Source organism: Hippoglossus stenolepis, chromosome 20, assembly GCF_022539355.2.
Source record: "Hippoglossus stenolepis isolate QCI-W04-F060 chromosome 20, HSTE1.2, whole genome shotgun sequence".
Taxonomy (NCBI): domain Eukaryota; kingdom Metazoa; phylum Chordata; class Actinopteri; order Pleuronectiformes; family Pleuronectidae; genus Hippoglossus; species Hippoglossus stenolepis.
The window spans coordinates 14,121,223-14,140,367 of NC_061502.1; the positions used below are offsets into that span (position 1 = coordinate 14,121,223).

Sequence of the window (19,145 nt, forward strand, 5' to 3'; positions counted from 1 at the left end):
GAAACTAGTAAGAAAAACTGTTTCATACACTAAAATGTGCTGCTCATTGTGGTTATGAAAAAAAAAATACTGTCAGTGACATAGCAAGTACAGTTTAAAATTAATCGGGGTTGGTTTAGTGTCTTGAGAGCAGTTCATCCAAAAAACTGCACAATTGAACCAATGAGTGGAAGAACAGAAAGAAAAACTTTCTCCCAAGTATTAGTTGGATTTTGGGGATCAAATCAACATATTGATATATGTAAATATCAGAAAGCTTACTAGTATATATGACTCATTAGTGTCAGATAATGTTTTAAAATTGACGAAAAAGGGATTTATGGTTTATTAGTTTGTAATAATGCGAAACACTTTAGTAATTCGATTTTTTCTTTAATCTATAACATTCTATATAGACTTGTAGAGGGACATCTTCCCAGTAGGATAAACATGTCAGACAATCTTGAGAAATGTGGCATTTTTGTTTTTATTACCTTTATTTTTAAAGACCTGAGTGTAACAAAAGAAATATCAGAGATTATATATATATATATATATATATAGCACTATATACATTCACCCATTCACACACTGCATCTATGTTCCACATTTAAGGGGCAGTTTGGGGTTCAGTATCTTGCTTAAAGACACTTCCGCATGCAGAATGAGGAAGACTGGGACTGAACTGCTGTCCTTCCGCTCTAAGCCACAGCCGCCCCTGGTCAACGTGGACTGGACTTGGATGTAACAGGTTGAGTATAACTGACAGGTGGCTGTACACAGGAAATACTTCATATACTCAACCCATGTGGTACATGGTGTATTATTATATGGTGCCTACTCTATAATTTGGGTTTAGACCTTCAGGGGTGAATAAAAATCCGTTTGTGTTACATTTCCCATGTGGAGGCAGACAGGTCTACTTCCGGGGTGTTGCAGGGAGACGGGTCCCTCACTGATGTGTGTCTCTGTCCGTGGTGCTGAAGTCTGAACACGTGACCCCGCCCACCCATCTCCCACGTGTTCCCTCCCCCCCTCTCTCATCATTGTGTGGGTTTTTTTCTTTCTCTCATTGAAGCGACACAAACAAAACAGCTCGATCTGCACTTTCAATTTAACCGATGTGACAATACGGACACATCGCCGCGCTGTTCTCTGGTGGGGAAAAAAAAAAAAAAAGAGGCCGAGGCTTGTTTTTTTTTTTCCTCCATCGCCATTTTCAGCCGCCAGTCGGCTCGACGTGACATCATGGACGCCGACTTCTCGTCCGGGCTGGAGAACCCTCTGTGCGGCGAGCTGAAGCTGTTCTGCAGGAAGATCCAGGAGGCCTACACCGAGCTGAAGGAGGAGCTGACTCCCTACAGAGATGACCGCTTTTACAGGTGGGCCCACCGACACGGAGCCGGAGCCATGATCCTCCTCCTCCTCCTCCTCCTGCTGCTGCGTTATATCCACGCTGTTAGATATTCTCATGTCATTTGTCCCTGTTGTCCCTGTTGTGTTATGATGGCAGACGCAAAAACAAAGCTCCGTCACTGAGCTGTATGAGGAAGGATATGTCAAAGAAAAGCTGTATGTTTTATTGGCTTTACATCAGAGACTAAACTGAAGCATCCAAGATAAATAGCATGAAAACATGAGTGGAAAAAGCAGGTAAGGCAATCCTATTTAACATTTATATATCAGGCTGTCGTTATATATTACAACATTTTATTTTATTTTATTATATGGCAGAATTGCAGAGGAAGCCCAGGCCTTGAAATCCAAGGCAACAAGTGTTTTGTGGACAAACCTTCACACAGATGTGTGTGTGAAATGTACAACACGTTCCCTGGTTTAAAATGCAGATGTTTGTCTCTCACGCTGTAAGAGAGGAGCTGATATCTGGTGGCGGGTTCAGTGGGAATTAGAAGTCGATGTTGTTATATGATGGAGTCCTGCTACGCATGCGCAAAACAAAAGATGTGCTTACCGAGGGGCCGGGGCCTGGGGGGCCGGGGGGCTGCTGGAGGGCTTCACCTGTAAATTATAGACAGAAACACAAAGAGATGTGAAACTACTACAAATTGTCCAAACAAATAGAAACAACACAAAATAGTGAAATAGTTAGACATGCGAGAACCACAGCGACACAAACGACCTGACAGAATCACGTGTATATGTCCGTATATACTTACTGTATATGCATCTTAATTTATCTTCACCTATCTTTATTCACAGTTAAAAATATTTACATATCTTTGTGTACATCATATATACTGCTTTGCATATCTTTATATACATATTCAAGATAAGATAATACTTGATTAGTCCCACAACTGGGAAATTTGCAATGTTAAAGCAGCAAGAGGGAATTATATATCCTTTTATACATCTTCACCTATCACATATATAAATATCTATATATCTTTATGTGCATACATAGAGACAGCTTTACATATCTTTATATAGATATTTACATCTCTATATATCTTTATAAACACCCTTTAGTTTCTTTAATTACAGCCTATGCACCTTTTGTTTCATAATGCGTCCATTCCTGACATATGTAAAACAAAATTTGATTAAATAATCATATTTATAATTGTAATAATAATAATAATTATTATTATTATTATTATTACAATTATTATTATTATTATTATTATTATTATTATTATTATTATTATTATTATTATATAGCCTCATATGTAAAATCGAGCAAATGCAGAACATTGTCTCATACATAACATCTTAATAGACAAACCTACATCTACGATAGGAGGCAGGACGGGATGTATCCTTCCATCTCTCCTACCCCCTACATTAGTCTCCTTTTCGCGTTCCCTTTCCTCCTCACCGCTGGCACGTGATCCCCACCCCGCCCCCTCGCTGACGTAGCACTCCAGTGTTGTCGCAGGCTGGAGTCACAGATGTGTCTCCACCACAGACTCTGGATCAGTTGAGTCCCTCCAGCAGCTTCTTCCACAGCCCAGAGACTCCAGAGCGACACCAATGGAGCAGTGAGTAGAAGACGAGTCCCCGGGAGACACTCGGGCTGTGTCGGATTTAAAAAACCCCAGTGGGGCTGCTCTCTCCTGGCATCTGCTACTGCTAGCATGGAAGGTATGGAAGCTAGCATGGGAAGCTAGCATGGGAAGCTAGCATGGGAAGCTAGAAGTGTTGACACATCCGCATCTGAGCCGCAGGCTGTGCTCAAACGGCGTTTCCCACAAAACAAACATTACTCACAGAGTTTTAATTCCCCTGCTTCCTTTCCCTGTGTCCCTGGCGACTGTGTGTTTCTAACATGGAGTTTCTCTCTGCCACAGGCTGGCCCCCATGCGGCTCTACACTCTGTCTAAGAGACACTTTGTTTTGGTCTTCGTGGTCTTCCTCATATGCTTCGGCCTCACCGTCTTCATTGGGATCGCAGGTAGGTCCGAGAAAACCTCTACTGCAGAGTTGTGAGTTTTGAGATACCAGGTGTGTGAGTCAGTCTGTGTGACCACCAGAGTGTTATCAGCTCTGATAACAGTGGACCTGCCCTTTGCAACGTCTCTGCTTCTTTACTGGACAGTTGAGCTGTGCTCGTCCTTCTTCTGTCTCACGCAAGCAGAAAAACATCAGCGTCCACGCCACCCTCCTGTGAAACAACCTGCTGTACTCATTCTTCAGCAGCCATTAACTATTTGGGGGAAAAGTGGGGTTGATCTTTCAGCTTTGAAGACAGTAAAAGACAGTGAATGTCCCTTGTACGTTTGTCTGTCTTCTGGACTAGTTTGATCATACGTTGTCGACCATCAGCAAATGCCGGCGGCTGGGGATCCCTGACTTTCTTACCATCAAACTTGTGCAGGAGACAGACAAACGTACAAGGGACATTCACTGTCTTGTCCTGTGTTCGAAAAGAAGAATCACACAAGTAAAGCTGAAAGATCAGCCCCAGTTCTTTGTTGAATTCCCCAATAGTTGATGGCTGCTGAAAATTGTCTTGTCTTGTCAAAAGTTGTCCATCCCATCAAAATGTATAGGCAAAAGGCCTGAGACAAGTGAGGCTTGATAATGTTTCTTGGATCCCAATCTCTCTTGTATTCATGTATTGTTTAATCAGATTTATTCAAACCCGGTAGCACAGCTTTAGCATCCACGGTTGATTGGCGTCTCTAAATGGACCATGGTTGTGAATGTGGATGGTTGTTTGTCTCTTGTATTGGCCCTGTGATACTCTGGTGACGTGTCCAGGCTGCACTCTGACTCTCTGACCAGAGGACAAGTGGTAGAGATGATGGACGGACAGTAGAAAGATGTCCGGTGATGTGTAAATCTCTTCACTATTGTCTGTGTTTTCACTTTTCTTGGGCTTCGCCTTAAAATAAAAATTGTGTATATGTGTTTCCTTCATTTTTGTGTAGGTCCTAAGATTATTGCTGAGCAGGAGCACAGTGGTGATCAGCTACTGGTCAAAAATGTCTCACTTAAGGTAAGAAGACATTTTTAAGTCTTTTTGTACAGTTTTTAGCTGCCGGGCTTTTGAAAGATAGAACAGATGTATATGTTTTGAGAGTGTGTGTTTGGTCTGATTGCATTATATTAATATATAACAATATATTAACAATATTTAATAGTTAGGAGTAATGATTGACGTCTTGATGAAGTCATTCGCTGCATGTTTTTCAGACTGGACCCTACAATCTCGTCTCTCCTCCGCTCACCACTTACAACCAGCAGCTGTGGCTCACCTGTGTGATGCGAGCTGAAAACAGCCACAGTAAGACGACACACCGAGCTCCAGTCGACAGCCGTGTACTGCAACATGTGACACGCCACTGACAGTTCATCTCTCCTTAAGTCGTAAAACACACTCGGCTTGTTCATAACAGCGCGTTCTCCCTCCTCTCTGTCAGTCGGCGACTTCCAGCAGCCCTTTGAGATCAACGTGGAGCTGAAGGGAGTGACGCAGGATGCCAGCGTGATGCACATCAACAACGTGCACCAGAAATCCCGGACGCTGCACTGCGGGACAGTGAGTGTCAATCAACAACCCAGCCATCTCTCTCCTTTTTTTTCCCCCATTGGCATGCTGTGTAGTCGTTAATCATTTAGTCAGGCGGCAGTGTGAGTTTATGAAATGTAATGTGTAGAGACGAGCGCAGGGTTGAATTTACGTTTTGATAGTTGATGCTTCTCTTTTTGTCTCCTTACAGAAATGTGATGAGATTATTGTTCTCCATCTGGGTTATCTCAACTACACCCAGTACCAGGTTGTGGTCAGTTTCAAGGGCCTTGAAAACATCACATATGAAATCAAGGTCAAGTTTGTGGTAAGTGATAAAAAACCCAGGCAGGATTTTTCTTCATGATCTTAAAGCCAACACTCTTGTTCTTTGTTACTGTTTTTGGATTTTGGGTTTTTATTGCCTGAGCTCACGGGTGATTTTATTTTTAAATTCCTCCTCAGTGGAAAACGTATAACCCGACCTTCTCGCAAGTTGAAATCTGGTTCCGCTTCGTCTTTGTGGTTTTGACCTTCATGGTGACGGTAAGAGCCCTGGAGCTGGTTAGTCAAGGTCTTTTTCAACTGATTTATTAGTCATTAGTCATTGACAGCGTAACATCTTAGCTCCAGATTCAGAAAACTGAAACTGACTTTTCCAGAATTTCCGGATGACAAATAATCTCCCTCTCTTCATGTTCCAGTGTATGTTTGCTCATTCTCTGAGGAAGTTTTCGATGAGGGACTGGGGCATAGAGCAGAAGTGGATGTCTATCCTGCTCCCGTTGCTGCTTCTCTACAATGGTGAGTTTGAATATTCTGCCTCTCACAACTCGATTTACCTTATTCCCACCATGTTAATTACAGTAGCTTTTAGATTGACTGAGAGAGAATTGTGGTGTTTTTTTCTGTCCTGTACCAGTTAAAAGAAGTCAAATGTGATGGACATGTGCGCCGCTTCTGTTTTTCAGATCCATTCTTCCCACTGTCATTCCTGGTGAACAGCTGGTTTCCAGGGACGTTGGATGCTTTCTTCCAGGCTCTGTTCCTGTGCTCTCTGCTGCTCTTCTGGCTCTGCGTCTACCACGGCATCAGGGTTCAGGTGGGTCCAATTGTATTCCCATAATACCCACTCCCTCTTCATTTTTGCGAGTTATGAATTTTATTTCATTCGTTTTTGTTGTTTCCACAGGGTGAGAGGAAATGTCTGACGTTCTACCTTCCTAAGTTGATCGTCGTAGGTCTTCTGTGGCTCTCAGCGGTGACTCTGGGCATTTGGCAAACGTAAGTCTGACCTCGCTCGCTGCAACTAGACGGAATCAAACTGTTAAATTACAACTGGACTAAAAAAAAAAGGTCTGCTCTTCTTTTCTGAATGTTCAGGGTTAACGAGCTCCAGGATCCCACCTATCAGTATAAAGTGGATATCGTGAACTTTCAGGTGAGCAGCTTGGCTCTAATCACGCTCTGAGCAATGTGTTGAGTCATTCTTATGAAGGGAGAAGATGGTGAAACCAGGTTTGATGGCAGGTCCATGACACATCATCCCCTGGGTTGAAATGACGTGCCGGTCGAACCACTCAGTATGAATTCATACTCTGGTGTCATAAAATACTTTGCTACCTAAAAGATATGTTTGTATAATAGGCTATAGAATTAATGTCCCAAATTCAATGCACGTTCGGACAGCATTGATATTGAGACCTGACGTATATTTGATAACATCCTGTGTCATTTCTCTAGGGCATGAAGGTCTTCTTCCTGATTGTAGTCGCCTTCTACATCCTCTACCTGATTTTCCTGATTGTCCGAGCTTGCTCTGAGCTCAAGAACATGCCGTACACAGGTAGACCACCACCCCCCTTCTGTGCATGATTCAGCTTCACATCTTGCTATGATATCACTAATGTGCTGTGTGTTCCCAAACACTAGATCTCCGGCTAAAGTTTTTGACGGCATTGACGCTCGTGGTGCTCATTATAAGGTGTGTTTATCAGAAAGGAGGAAAGAGTTTTAAAGGGTTTGGTTTAATTTCATCTAAAAGTTCTTTTTGCTCTTTTTGTCCTCCAGCATGGTCATCCTGTACCTGAGGTTCGGCTCCAGAGCTCTTCAAGACAATTTTGTGGCTGAACTGTCGACTCATTACCAAAACTATATCCTTTCTTTTTAATGTTTATAATCACTTTCCATATACCATGTGTCTTTACATAGCCAGTTATTGTTCCTTGACTCCAGACTTACCAGCTGAATTTTTATCCTTCTATGGTCTGCTCAACTTTTACTTGTACACATTAGCGTTTGTGTATTCACCCTCCCAAAACGCCCTTTACGGTAACTAACGCCACTCAGCCTCTGGTAATTCTTCTCTCATTTCTGCAATGATAATTAACAGAGAGTCCTGGTTTTTTCATTTTCCCAGACTCCCAGTTGAAGGATAATCCTGCTTTCTCCATGCTAAACGACTCGGATGATGAAGTTATATATGGGTGAGTCCATTGAATATTTCATAGCTTCTATACTTTACACAGCATTTTTAGTTTTTTGTGATAGATTAAAAGTTAAAAGCAAACTTGACTTCATACGGAACCATTTTAATGTGATGATTGCTTTGTGAGCTGGGATCAGACAACTGGTATTTCGGATTTGTTAACCCTGATTTGGCAGAGAATCAAAGGGAAAATCTGATCTGGATGGAATCTTACAGATTTTCGTACTAGATTATCTGGTAGTGTGAGGAGTCACAGCCATTCTTAAACCTCCTGAACGACCCGTAAAATAACTGTGGCCGCCTGATAATTACCAAACACGTTTAATATTTAGGATTTTAAATCTTAACGACTATGTCAGTGCCTTCTGCCAATGAGAGATGAGCTTCAAAATGCCAGAACAAGCTGCTGTACGTGTGCAGTGAACAGGAGGAAAGGCGTGTTGGTATAATTTCACACATGAAACTGTTGACTGCTTCTACCCAACCACTTCCTCATCCACACTCATTTCTTCTGCTTTTGTTTTATACCACTGCTAAGCATTATGTGTGCCGGTCTCCATCATGTATGCACCATTATGCACAGGATGAACATACGTAACCCCACTGATGTTTCTTTGTCTTTGTGAAGGAGTGATTATGAGGACATGCCTTTGCAAAACGGACGTGCCATCAAAGCAACCGCCAAGTACCAGGATGGGAGTGACAGCGACTGAATCCCTGCTCCTCCTCTGTGTCCCTGTTGAAAACCACGAGAATACCTTCAAACTAACAACCGCATGTCTGTGTGTACAAGAGGAGTATTTGGATTGTTAGTATGGATTGATATACTGTAAGTGTACATAAATATATTTTTTAAAAAGATACGTTCCACGTCTACTGAATGTACTGTAATTTCACTGAGAGTACTTCTTTTCTCCATTGTTTATGCTTTCAGTCTCGATGAAAACAAGAGATACTGATGTTAAACAATAGAATTTTACCAAGTTGAAAACTCTTTTTCACAACCGTAGTTAAGAATGATCGGGAAAAGTGCTAATACTAATAATTATTAGGGATTTTTTTGTTTTTTTAATCTTTTTAAAGGGTTTTGTTGGAACACTGTTGTCTTTCTGTTCTTATCCTGTGTTGTTCATTCCGTTCTGCTCTCTGACCAGCTGAGAATAATAGCAGTGTTGGCTGTTGACAAATCTTTTTTCCTCAAACATGTTTTAAAAAGAAATGCGGAGAGAGCCTTAACTGGAGTAGGTACTACTGATCCCTACCACTCCCCTTCCACGTCTTTTGTTGGAAAGCAGCTTTGTAATTGCACTTCTTTAAGGACTTTATTTATTTTGCAGAAAAAGTGATGACATTTGATACTGTATTATCTGATATGACTTGGATGGATGGTTTCCGATGAGTTGCATGGATTTTAAGTGAAGTTATGTTTATGGATTACTAATCTGTTATGTTGAACATTTCATATCCCAGCACATACAGCAGTTATACCATTGTCCAATTTTATTTTGCCTTATGTAGGGCATATGGTTTTGAGTAAACTTTTTTTAAAATTCTTTAACTTTCTTCATATTGCTGCCAATGTGAGACCTGCTGCCCTCTGCTGTGTTTTATGAAACTGCAGCTTATGGACAATAACAGCCAAATTAAATGTGTGTGACTGTTCTTCACGAATAACATCTCAACATGGATTCTTATCAAAATGGTGCCTTGTCTTTACATCACAGTTTTCCTCTAAATGGGCTGCAGTCTTAAAGTTGCAAATGCTTTGTGATAAGTTGACTCTTTGAGTGTGAATGTGAGGTATGTTGGTTGGAGCTGGTTGAATTTGGCTGTTGTGAGTCTTGGAAATTCTTGCAGTTTTTGTTGCTTTATGAGATACAAGTTGTACATGTAGCACTCTGTCATGTCATGTGTAAATAAAACAAATATATACAGCATAGTTTTGTTTTGATCGATCTCATTTGGCATAAAAACAACAGAACAGTTTGTACAGATTCAGGTTTTCAGATAAACATCAAATCCTACACACTTTAAATACGTATTGTACAGTAGTCCGTTCAGATGGCCAAACCAAAAACACTGACGATACAGTACATGGACTTGTTCTCCCATCTCACTGCACAGCTTCCTGTTTGGACAGAGACACAATAAATTACACATTTCATTTGCGCAGTTTCTGAGAAATGTCCAACCTAAAAGTTTGACAAGCATTTCTCAGGCAGACGATCTTTCTCATGACTAATCTGACATTTGCTGACATTCCTGCACACATGATAACACTAATCACAGAGCCAACTATTTAAAGTCTGTATATGCACAGAGGTGTTCATTTCATTTTACCATCAGTAGAGTTGTCCCAGAAGCAGGCGCTGGCTGTTTGCAGTCCCGCTCCATTTTTCTGCATGATAATACAGGTCACTGAGGGGGAAAGAAAACAGAGTCTGACTTTAGACCTCAGCTTCAGAAGAGCACTAGAACCAGCACCATGATGTGATTCTGAGGGAGCGCATCACATACCAATGTACTTGAAAGGCTTTCCCAGCTTGCTGAGTTGACTGAGGCACTGCTCCACCACACCGGTGGTCCACTGGTTCACTCTGCTGTGCTGGTAGGTATTTCCTCCTATGGCTGCTTCCACTGACTATAGACACCATTTAACAGAGAAAAACAAAAGTGAATATTTTACATTTCCAGTCATTAGCTTTTATTTGCTTGTCTCTGAGCATTGTTAAAAACACAATATAAATAAAATATAATATTATTATTATTATGATTAAGTTATCTTTAAACAAAAACAAGCCTCCACACACAATACCATACTTTTAATAGCCTTTAAATAATATTGTAATAAAGCTAATACATGTTACAAAAACAAGATCTATAATCGATAACTTAAAATAAAACTTAACCAGCAAACTACTGAATAGAAACTCCAATATCTGTTGTTTGGTGTGACATGGCTCGGTGCCTAGCAACCGTTAAAGTGTTCCTTAGCAACCAACCAGTAGCTAAAGAGCTAGGCACAAAGTTAGCAGCTAAAGCATTGAGCAGATAAAACCCACAACTTGAGAATAAGTAATGAAGACGTTAACATTACCTCTTTAATAACTTTGCTCACTTCATCAACCACGAACGTGGTCTGTTGGGAGAAAAGCAAAACGGTGCAGATGAAGCTACTGACGCTAAAGCTTGTTTTATACGTTCAGGCGAAGCGATGAGTTGTTAGCTACGATATTAGAGAAAACCGTGAAGCGAATACAAAATTATGAATACACGCAATAACAGGTTTAAGGAATCAAACCGGAATCAAACCCACCTCCTCTTCTGTCTGATACTCGTCCATAGTTCGATCCCACTGCTGCGAGGTGTCAAGTGCGCTGGGTAAACCCAGGATGTACACTTCCGGTCACGTTGTTTCACTTTTCAGACTTAAACTCGACATCATTGGTTTCTGCTGTAATTTTTCCCAATTGTTATCAGAGTGATTTGTTCTTTGTAGAGTCGCCAATTAGTCTAACCCGCATTACACAGTAAAACATGCACCAGGACAGGTAATGGGACTGAATACTGTCTGAGACCACTGTTTATTTTGAAGTAAGATAAGATAAGATAAGATAATACTTAATTAGTCCCACAATCTGCAGTATTACAGCAGCAAGAGTCAAAATAGGCACCAGTAAATAATAAGTAACACGCAATACTTAAGCGTAGGAATATACAAATATCAATGTATATAAACTAATATATACAGTTTTAAAAACAGGAGAAATGTGTGAAATATGTAAATAAATTTATCTGAATTGTAATGAAGAATAAAGTATAAAATAATAGAAAAACTAAAGTACAACTTGAGAAAAGAACTTGTTTCTATACTTTGAACCACTCGTGCTTTGATGTATTTTACACACGAAGGGAATCAGCGCCCTCTGCTGGTCAATTATACCTTAAATTAATGTAAGTGACTTAAAGTCTCACCTGCTAACATTAGGTAACCGTTAGCCGGAAAGTATCGTGATGGCCCCTCCAGGTACAGTAGCTCTTTTACTAACTCTTTAAATAATGTTATTCAATACTCAGGCTTCAGGTGAGTTTGTGGGAGTTGTCGTTTAATACCATCTGCCAGTGTTTACTTCAAGTAGCATAAATGTTGAACTGACTATTAGCTTCATTCATTTACAGTAAACATGTCCCGGCTGAGCCAACACAATGGTGGTAATTCACTAATATGAGATATAAACGTTTATATGTACCGCTTGTATTTAGCCTGAACTGTTTCCATTTAAAACATTTCACCTGGAATAATGACAGCAGCTTCAAATAGTCAAACTGGGGAATTAATTCGTTTGTAGCCATCAGCTTCGAATTACACGTCAATGTTGCATTTAATAACTTTTATTTTGGCGACAAAGCTCCGGAAGTTGTAACAATTCCGCCGCTGGTTTGATGCCGAAGTTCTGTCTGCGTCAGTCCCACAGCCGGCGTGTCCGGATATCAATAGTTTGTTTTAACAAAAGCGAAAACTAACCTGATGATTTAAATTAAATGAAGATAAATCAATTCTAATATAAGTGTAATGTGAAGTCTGGTTTGCCATTGAAGGTTCAGGCTGAGTGCGGTTTCCTGGTTCCTCACCAGAGGGCGACAGAGCCCACTTTATCTCCGTGAACCCTTCCGCTTTCACAACGTGTGTTTAGGTTATTTCCACGAACACACGCGACCCTGTGATCAGTGACAGTTATAAATAAACTCTATAATGTCGTATTACCTGATAAATAAATCATTCCACTCGCTACTTCAGCTTTAAATAAGAGATGGCGATGCTCGGTCGTAGCGGTCTCCTATTGGGCGGCAGCAGACCACGTGGTAGCACGGATACTCTTTACGTTTCCTAATGTTGCGGCTCTAACGTACGATCCTGTGTTTGTTTGACTCCGATCAGCGCCTAGACATCAAAACTGTGTTTTCTACTCAACTGGTAGAGTTTTCCTGTTATTTAAAATGTATTGAACCGTGACTGAGAGTAGCGGTGAGGAGAATCACTTCCCCCGTGAACACAGTGCAAGTTATCGCTTCTCGGCCTTTTGGCTAAGATCAAGTGTAGTATCTGTTCTTATCAGTTTAATATCTGATACGTCCCCTACCCGGGGACCATATATTAAATTGATTTTTGGAACTGGGAGATGGAATAGGGGCTTGCTCCGTCCACTCCACGCATCGACCTGGTATTGCAGTACCTCCAGGAACGGTGCACCCCCCTGTATTTGTGAAATATAAAAAATCAAAGATACCTTTTAGTGGTTGGATACAACGATTATTAACAGACATTATCAAAGCACTACTGATTTGCATAGTTTCCCAGTTTTAATCGATCTCATTTGGCATAAAAACCACAGAACAGATTCAGGTTTTCAGAAATACATCAAATCCTACACACTTTAAATAGTTGTTGTAACTTAGTCAGTTCAGGTGGACAGACCAAAGATACTGACGATACAGTACATGGACTTGTTCTCCCATCTCACTGCACAGCTTCCTGTTTGGAGAGAGACACAATAAATTACATATTTCATTTGCGCAGTTTCTGAGAAATGTCCAACCTAAAAGTTTGACAAGCATTTCTCAGGCAGACGATCTTTCTCGTGAGTAAACGGACATTTGCTGACATTCCTGCACACATGATAACACTAATCACAGAGCCAACTATTTAAAGTCTGTATATGCACAGAGGTGTTCATTTTATTTTACCATCAGTAGAGTTGTTCCAGAAGCAGGCGCTGGCTGTTTGCAGTCCCGCTCCATTTTTCTGCATGATAATACAGGTCACTGAGGGGGAAAGAAAACAGAGTCTGACTTTAGACCTCAACTTCAGAAGAGCACTAGAACCAGCACCATGATGTGATTCTGAGGGAGCGCATCACATACCAATGTACTTGAAAGGCTTTCCCAGCCTCTTGAGTTGACTGAGGCAATGCTCCACCACACCGGTGGTCCACTGGTTCACTCTGCTGTGCTGGTAGGTATTTCCTCCTATGGCTGCTTCCACTGACTATAGACACCATTTAACAGAGAAAAACAAAGGTGAATATTTTACATTTCCAGTCATTAGCTTTTATTAGCTTCCTCTGTTTTAACCTATGTAAAGTGTCTTTGAGCTTTGTTAAAAAACACAATATAAATAAAATATAATATCATTATTATTATTATGATTAAGTTATCTTTAAACAAGAACAAGCCTCCACCCACAATACCATACTTTTAATAGCCTTAAAATAATATTGTAATAAAGCTAATACATGTTACAAAAACAAGATCTATAATCGATAACATAAAACTTAACCAGTAAAATACTGAATAAAAACTACTCTAATATCTGTTGTTTGGTGTGACATCAACTGTGGGGCTCGGTGCCTAGCAACCGTTAAAGTGTTCATTGGCAACCAACTAGTAGCTAAAGTGCTAGGCACAAAGTTAGCAGCTCAAGCATTGAGCAGATAAAACCCACATCTTGAGAATAAGTAATGAAGACGTTAACATTACCTCTTTAATAACTTTGCTCACTTCTTCATCGACAAACGCGATGTGCTGGGAGAAAAACAAAACAGTGCAGATGAAGCTAGTGACGCTAATGCTCGTTTTAAGCGTTCAGGCGAAGCAATGAGTTGTTAGCTACGATATAAGAGAAACCCGTAAAACTAATAATTTGGTGACAAATTAAAAATACACGCAAATAACAGGTTTAAGGAATCAAACCAACCTCTTCTGTATGATCCTCCTCCATATTTCAGTAAGGACAAGCTTAAATCGTGGCAGCGGTAGCTCGAAGAGGCACTTCCTGTGTCAACAGAAACTGCCACTGATATGTAAAACCAGCTGCCTTTGATACCTCACTGTTTAGAGGCAGCTGCCCTTGATGTCATACTGTTTGGCATCTGCTTCTGTTGCCACACTGTTTGGAGGCAGCTGTCACAGTTGCCACACTGTCTGAGAGCAACTTAAAGCTGTTTGTGATTTATTACTATAAATTTAAATAAACTATATATTTATTACTTTAAGAAAACAGCCATATAAATGAGCATATTTCACAATACAAGTAGAGAAATACAGATCAATTATTCTTGGTGCTCAAAACAGTTACACGCTGATAAACATTCATAAACTACATATAAATCTCAGAGAATAAGTCACAAACAGTGGTAGTTGCCCTCAAACAGGGTGGCAGCAGTGGAAAGTGACAGCTGCCTCAAATCGCAGCAACTGCCTCTACAAATCAGTGGCAGTTTCTATTGCCACCGGAAGTGCCTCTACGAGCTGCCGCTGACACGATTTGAGCTTGCTGTCCCTCCCATAGTTCGATCCCACTGCTGCGAGGTGTCAATATAAGTGTGATGTCTGGTTTGCCATTGAAGTTTCAGGCTGGGTGCAGTTTCCTCCTCCTTCACTTAGGGGGCGACAAAGCCCAATTTATCTCTGTGAACCTTCCACTCTCAAATGTAAACTCGTGTATTTTGCTAATTTTCACCCAAAAAATCGACCCAATCATCAGATATATGTATAAAAATCCCCCATGATATATTTGAAATTAAACTGAAATGTTTTTTAGCCTTATGTGGATTATGTAGTTTGCTTGAGAGCCATTGAAGGTTCGGGCTGAGTGCGGTTTCCTGGTTCCTCACCAGAGGGCGACAGAGCCCACTTTATCTCCGTGAACCCTTCCGCTTTCACAACGTGTGTTTAGGTTATTTCCACGAACACACGCGACCCTGTGATCAGTGACAGTTATAAATAAACTCTATAATGTCGTATTACCTGATAAATAAATCATTCCACTCGCTACTTCAGCTTTAAATAAGAGATCGCGATGCTCGGTCGTAGCGGTCTCCTATTGGGCGACAGCAGACCACGTGGCAGCATGGACACTCTTTAAGTTTCCTAATGTTGCGGCTCTAACGTACGATCCTGTGTTTGTTTGACTCCGATCAGCGCCTAGACATCAAAACTGTGTTTTCTACTTTACTGGTAGAGTTTTCCTGTTATTTAAAATGTATTGAACCGTGACTGAGAGTAGCGGTGAGGAGAATCACTTCCCCCGTGAACACAGTGCAAGTTATCGCTTCTCGGCCTTTTGGCTAAGATCAAGTGTAGTATCTGTTCTTATCAGTTTAATATCTGATACGTCCCCTACCCGGGGACCATATATTAAATTGATTTTTGGAACTGGGAGATGGAATAGGGGCTTGCTCCGTCCACTCCACGCATCGACCTGGTATTGCAGTACCTCCAGGAACGGTGCACCCCCCTCTTGATGTAAAAAATAAATTTCTACCAATATCCATTCTTGACAGAGCCCTTCCGTATTTGTGAGAAATATTCGTAATACTCTTGTCGACATGGAAATAGCTCCAAGAATAGTCTGGATTTATATATCAGTAGATTCTGCACTAGTGTCTAAATATCCATATACTTACTATAAAGTCATCCTGTAGTGAAGGGTTGTCTCTCCTACCTGTTCGATGCCGGGCCTGGTCGGGTTCAGCAGGGGTCTGGTCTCTACGTGCTCAGGGCGAGTTTGCAGCCCACTCTCGGGATCTCCTCCCAGTGGTTCAGCACTGTCAGGGCCAAATGCTCCTCGGTCTGATTCTTCAAACCTGCAGCCGAATCCGCCGAGTGCTTGCTTCCTGCAGGACAGCCTGCACTAGGGTGTTGGAGCCTGTCCCCGACGCAGATTTGGGAGAGTGGTGGCTGTGGGACTGTTGGTGTTAAAACACTGCCATCAATTTTCCTCAATTTGTTTTGTTTTTAAATAAATATTTTGGTTTGAAGTGAAAAGCAATTTGGTCAAATTACTTTTTGAGAGATGATTTAAAAGGCTCCTCATATTTTTCACTCGTGTTCATTTGCTGCCCTCAAACTTCATACTTTTATTTTATCTTGAACTCTAATGCTGCTGATTTGCAGCTTTGAATGTTGTAAACGCTTTAATCTTTTACATTAAAGCGTATGAAAGCTACTGTGTCGTTGGTCATCATTTCACATCAAGAATGTAAATTGCACAATAACACAACACATTTTTGAAAAACAGACTTATATACTGTATTCTTTTATCAACTTTATTGTGTATTTTTATTCTTACTATATATCTCCTTGTGCTGCTACTTTCTGGTGCTGCTGTGTCATTAGTGAATTCCCTCTACTAAGGATCAATAAAGGTAAATCTCATCTTATCTTATCACTTATCACTCATCCTCACAGTGGCAATGAAGAATGAGACAAAGAAACATAAGACAAGTCATTTTACTATACTTTACTGGATCACTTTACTAATCCCCTTCTCTTTCAGCAGTTTATAGATTTTTGTTGTTGGTCCATGGCTAAAAAAAATATCCTCTCTGTGATCTAATATTTCCAGCCACATTCTCACTGGATTTCTGCCACGCGGCATCTTACCAATCAAATTACAGCAGAAAGCACAAAGAAGGTCCAACGGCCCAAAGCTCTTGGACCGTCAGTTGAAACCAGGATGCTGGATGTTGGAGCTTTTATCGTCAAATTTTCACTAAGTGTTTTTTCATCCCATGAATTCCCAGCGTGGAAGATAGAGCAGCACCAACATATAAGAACCCTAACGTGCTCAAATTTGAAACATTTGAAACACTGAAGTAATAGGTGAAGTGATTGAAAAAAGATACCGACGGAAGTTGAAATAGTCTAAATATGTAACCTGAAAGAAGTTGAAGCATCAAATGATGATTAATTAAGATGAAAAAAAACCCAAAACATCTCAAACCCGTTGTCCTTGGAATCCAGTTTATTTCAAATTGTCAAAACACAAAAAATAAACGCACACCTTTGAACAGATATATCATACATTACACAAAGTTCATCGTAAAAACAGGCAAGTTTAGTGCAACCGATAACTCTGTAATCAGTGGAACACAGAATCACAAACAGAGACTGCAACACAAATTAAGTCAAGCACAGGCAAAGTTTTTTTTTTTTAAATGGGATTAACGGACACTGCAAACAATGTCATCTCATACGTAGACAGGGCCGGAGTTTCCAGAGTCAACCCTGAGCCACTTTCCCACTCAAGTGCACTTTGATCATATTTCCATCTTCACTTTATCTGAAGTTTTTACACAGTAGAGGTGGTGATTTGGTTTGTATCAGGCTGGAGTGACGAGCCATGGCAACACACATGACCTCTGGTCGGTTATCAAAATGATGCATGCACGTCGACAAACAGTGTAGTTCTACATTTAGGTAGAAACCCCGAAGTATTTGTTGCATTTGATTTGCTTTAAATTTGTTGTATTGTCCTGTGAGGATTTTCACAAAGCACAGGGCATTCTGGGAGAATCGGCTGAACTGTGCTTGTACAGTCCACGTGTTAAATAAATGGAATTAAAGAAATTGTTCTTCAAATTATTTGCAAAAGCCGTTCGACCAAAGTTTGCCTAATTGCTTTGATGCAAGTGCTTCAATATCAACAGTTGAACTAAACCACGTAGAAAGCTCACTCATCGCTTCGTTATTAGTTTTTCATTTGGAAGTCATCTTGTTCTGTGTCTCGTTGAACTTCATTAGGAAAATAGACATCTTTATGTTTTGTTTCTTCATTATTATTTTTGAAGTGTGCAAAGACTGCAAGAGCTATAATAGTTTTTAAAAAAACAGCAACACTTTGTTTCAGCACCCACATTTAGCATTTATAAGTTTAATCTGAACATTATTAGTCTATAACAGTATAATGTAGATTTAAGTGTTTGTGGGCAAACATGAGTGGACGTTGACGACATATTAAAACAGATAAAATATGTCTTTACAAGAAAAATAATGTACATTTTTATCCTTATGTGCCTCAACTACATTATAACGTGTAAACTGTTTATTAAATGTTTATATAGTTCTCATAACGACTAAATACGGGCACTCAAAGCAAAGTGTTAACAATAAATACTTGTTCCCTATTAACCTAGATCAATAGCCGAAACTGTAGCGGTAATGGGAGATGTTACAGCATCACTTGTAATGTACGTCCATGCATTTGCCTGACCACGAACCCAACACTCAGATTTAGCCTAATAAATAAATAAATAAATAAGTAAATAATTAAATTAAAAGCTGTATAAACGGATAAAGAAACATTCATTGTCAGGTGACGTTGAAAACAGGAAGTTTTGGTCAGATCAGGGGTTCATTTGTGTCATGTGACTGCGCTGTGGTCAGTTCAAAGATGGAGTGGAGATGCTGAAGCGTTATGTCGCTGCCGAAAAGGATGAGAGTGTTAGCGCTTCTCGTGACTTCCAGGAGGGGGCGTAGTCTTAGGTGGCGAGCTGTACAGGAAGATCAGAACGGATCAGAGGAGAAATAATAGACAGGACGACCAAAGTGCCTTTTTTTCTGAGACCGAGAGAAACTCCTCGTACTCCCTCTGTGCTCCCCCCCCCCACCACCCCCTCATTCCTCGCCCCATCCGGCCCGCCACCCGCCCTCCCTGTCCTCCCAGCAGCCCTCTCAGGCCCCCAGCAGCTTCTTGACAAGGTAGCCCGGCATGCTGTAGAGGAAGAGGCCCAGCATGATGAGCAGCAGCAGGGCCAGCACGATCTTGATGATCAGCCACTTGTAGCGGTTGCACACCAGGTAGCGGATGGCTTTCAGCGGGCTCAGGAACCACAGGAAGGTGGTGTCTGGGCGGCTGGAGGG

The 19,145-nt window shown here is 40.8% G+C and overlaps 4 protein-coding genes and 2 non-coding genes across 17 annotated transcripts in view; 3 read left to right on the top strand and 3 right to left on the bottom strand.

Moving 5' to 3' along the window:
• The first annotated feature begins 1,007 nt into the window (after nt 1–1,007).
• tmem181 (transmembrane protein 181) lies at nt 1,008–9,379 on the top strand. Of its 3 annotated transcripts, none has more exons than XM_035144760.2 (17): nt 1,008–1,361; nt 3,291–3,394; nt 4,374–4,441; nt 4,639–4,729; nt 4,866–4,984; nt 5,166–5,282; nt 5,420–5,500; nt 5,659–5,758; nt 5,926–6,056; nt 6,147–6,238; nt 6,338–6,395; nt 6,698–6,800; nt 6,887–6,938; nt 7,025–7,107; nt 7,196–7,285; nt 7,374–7,440; nt 8,071–9,379. In XM_035144760.2, exons 1-17 carry the CDS (start codon nt 1,228–1,230, stop codon nt 8,153–8,155), a joined length of 1,575 nt encoding a protein of 524 aa, XP_035000651.1. In that variant the 5' UTR covers nt 1,008–1,227; the 3' UTR covers nt 8,156–9,379. The 3 variants fall into 3 exon arrangements, with proteins under 3 accessions (XP_035000651.1, XP_035000652.1, XP_035000653.1); XM_035144761.2 differs by lacking the exon at nt 1,008–1,361 and adding an exon at nt 1,458–1,632; XM_035144762.2 differs by lacking the exon at nt 1,008–1,361 and adding an exon at nt 2,835–2,981.
• Nucleotides 9,380–9,382: 3 nt separating this feature from the next.
• dynlt1b (dynein light chain Tctex-type 1b) lies at nt 9,383–12,637 on the bottom strand. 2 transcript variants are annotated; one of them, XM_035144766.2, is made up of 5 exons: nt 10,759–12,637; nt 10,540–10,581; nt 9,960–10,083; nt 9,783–9,860; nt 9,383–9,570 (listed from the first exon to the last, which is right to left on the bottom strand). In XM_035144766.2, the coding sequence occupies exons 1-5, from the start codon at nt 10,783–10,785 to the stop codon at nt 9,500–9,502; spliced, it is 342 nt and encodes a 113-aa protein (XP_035000657.1). In that variant the 5' UTR covers nt 10,786–12,637; the 3' UTR covers nt 9,383–9,499. The 2 variants fall into 2 exon arrangements, with proteins under 2 accessions (XP_035000657.1, XP_035000658.1); XM_035144767.2 differs by lacking the exon at nt 9,383–9,570 and having other exon boundaries at nt 9,785–9,840.
• On the top strand, nt 12,508–12,698 carry LOC118099957. The gene has a single exon (XR_004694389.1). It is a non-coding gene; the product is annotated as a U2 spliceosomal RNA (small nuclear RNA).
• Nucleotides 12,699–12,784: 86 nt separating this feature from the next.
• On the bottom strand, nt 12,785–16,465 carry LOC118099848 (dynein light chain Tctex-type 1-like). The gene is made up of 6 exons (XM_035144626.2): nt 16,451–16,465; nt 15,946–16,134; nt 13,980–14,024; nt 13,365–13,488; nt 13,188–13,265; nt 12,785–12,975 (listed from the first exon to the last, which is right to left on the bottom strand). The coding sequence occupies exons 1-6, from the start codon at nt 16,463–16,465 to the stop codon at nt 12,905–12,907; spliced, it is 522 nt and encodes a 173-aa protein (XP_035000517.2). The 3' UTR covers nt 12,785–12,904.
• On the top strand, nt 15,549–15,739 carry LOC118099963. Its single transcript, XR_004694395.1, has one exon. It is a non-coding gene; the product is annotated as a U2 spliceosomal RNA (small nuclear RNA).
• Nucleotides 16,466–18,953: 2,488 nt separating the features above from the next.
• Nucleotides 18,954–19,145, bottom strand: part of otofa (otoferlin a) — a 65,905-nt gene continuing 65,713 nt past the window's right edge. For 5 of the 9 annotated variants that reach the window (XM_035144755.2, XM_035144758.2, XM_035144756.2 and 2 more), the window contains one exon: nt 18,954–19,137. In XM_035144755.2, the coding sequence (XP_035000646.1) occupies nt 18,957–19,137 (181 nt within the window). In that variant the 3' untranslated portion in view covers nt 18,954–18,956. The remainder of the gene's footprint in view (nt 19,138–19,145) is intronic. The other 4 variants (XM_047338205.1, XM_035144759.2, XM_035144754.2 and 1 more) reach the window with 1 other exon arrangement.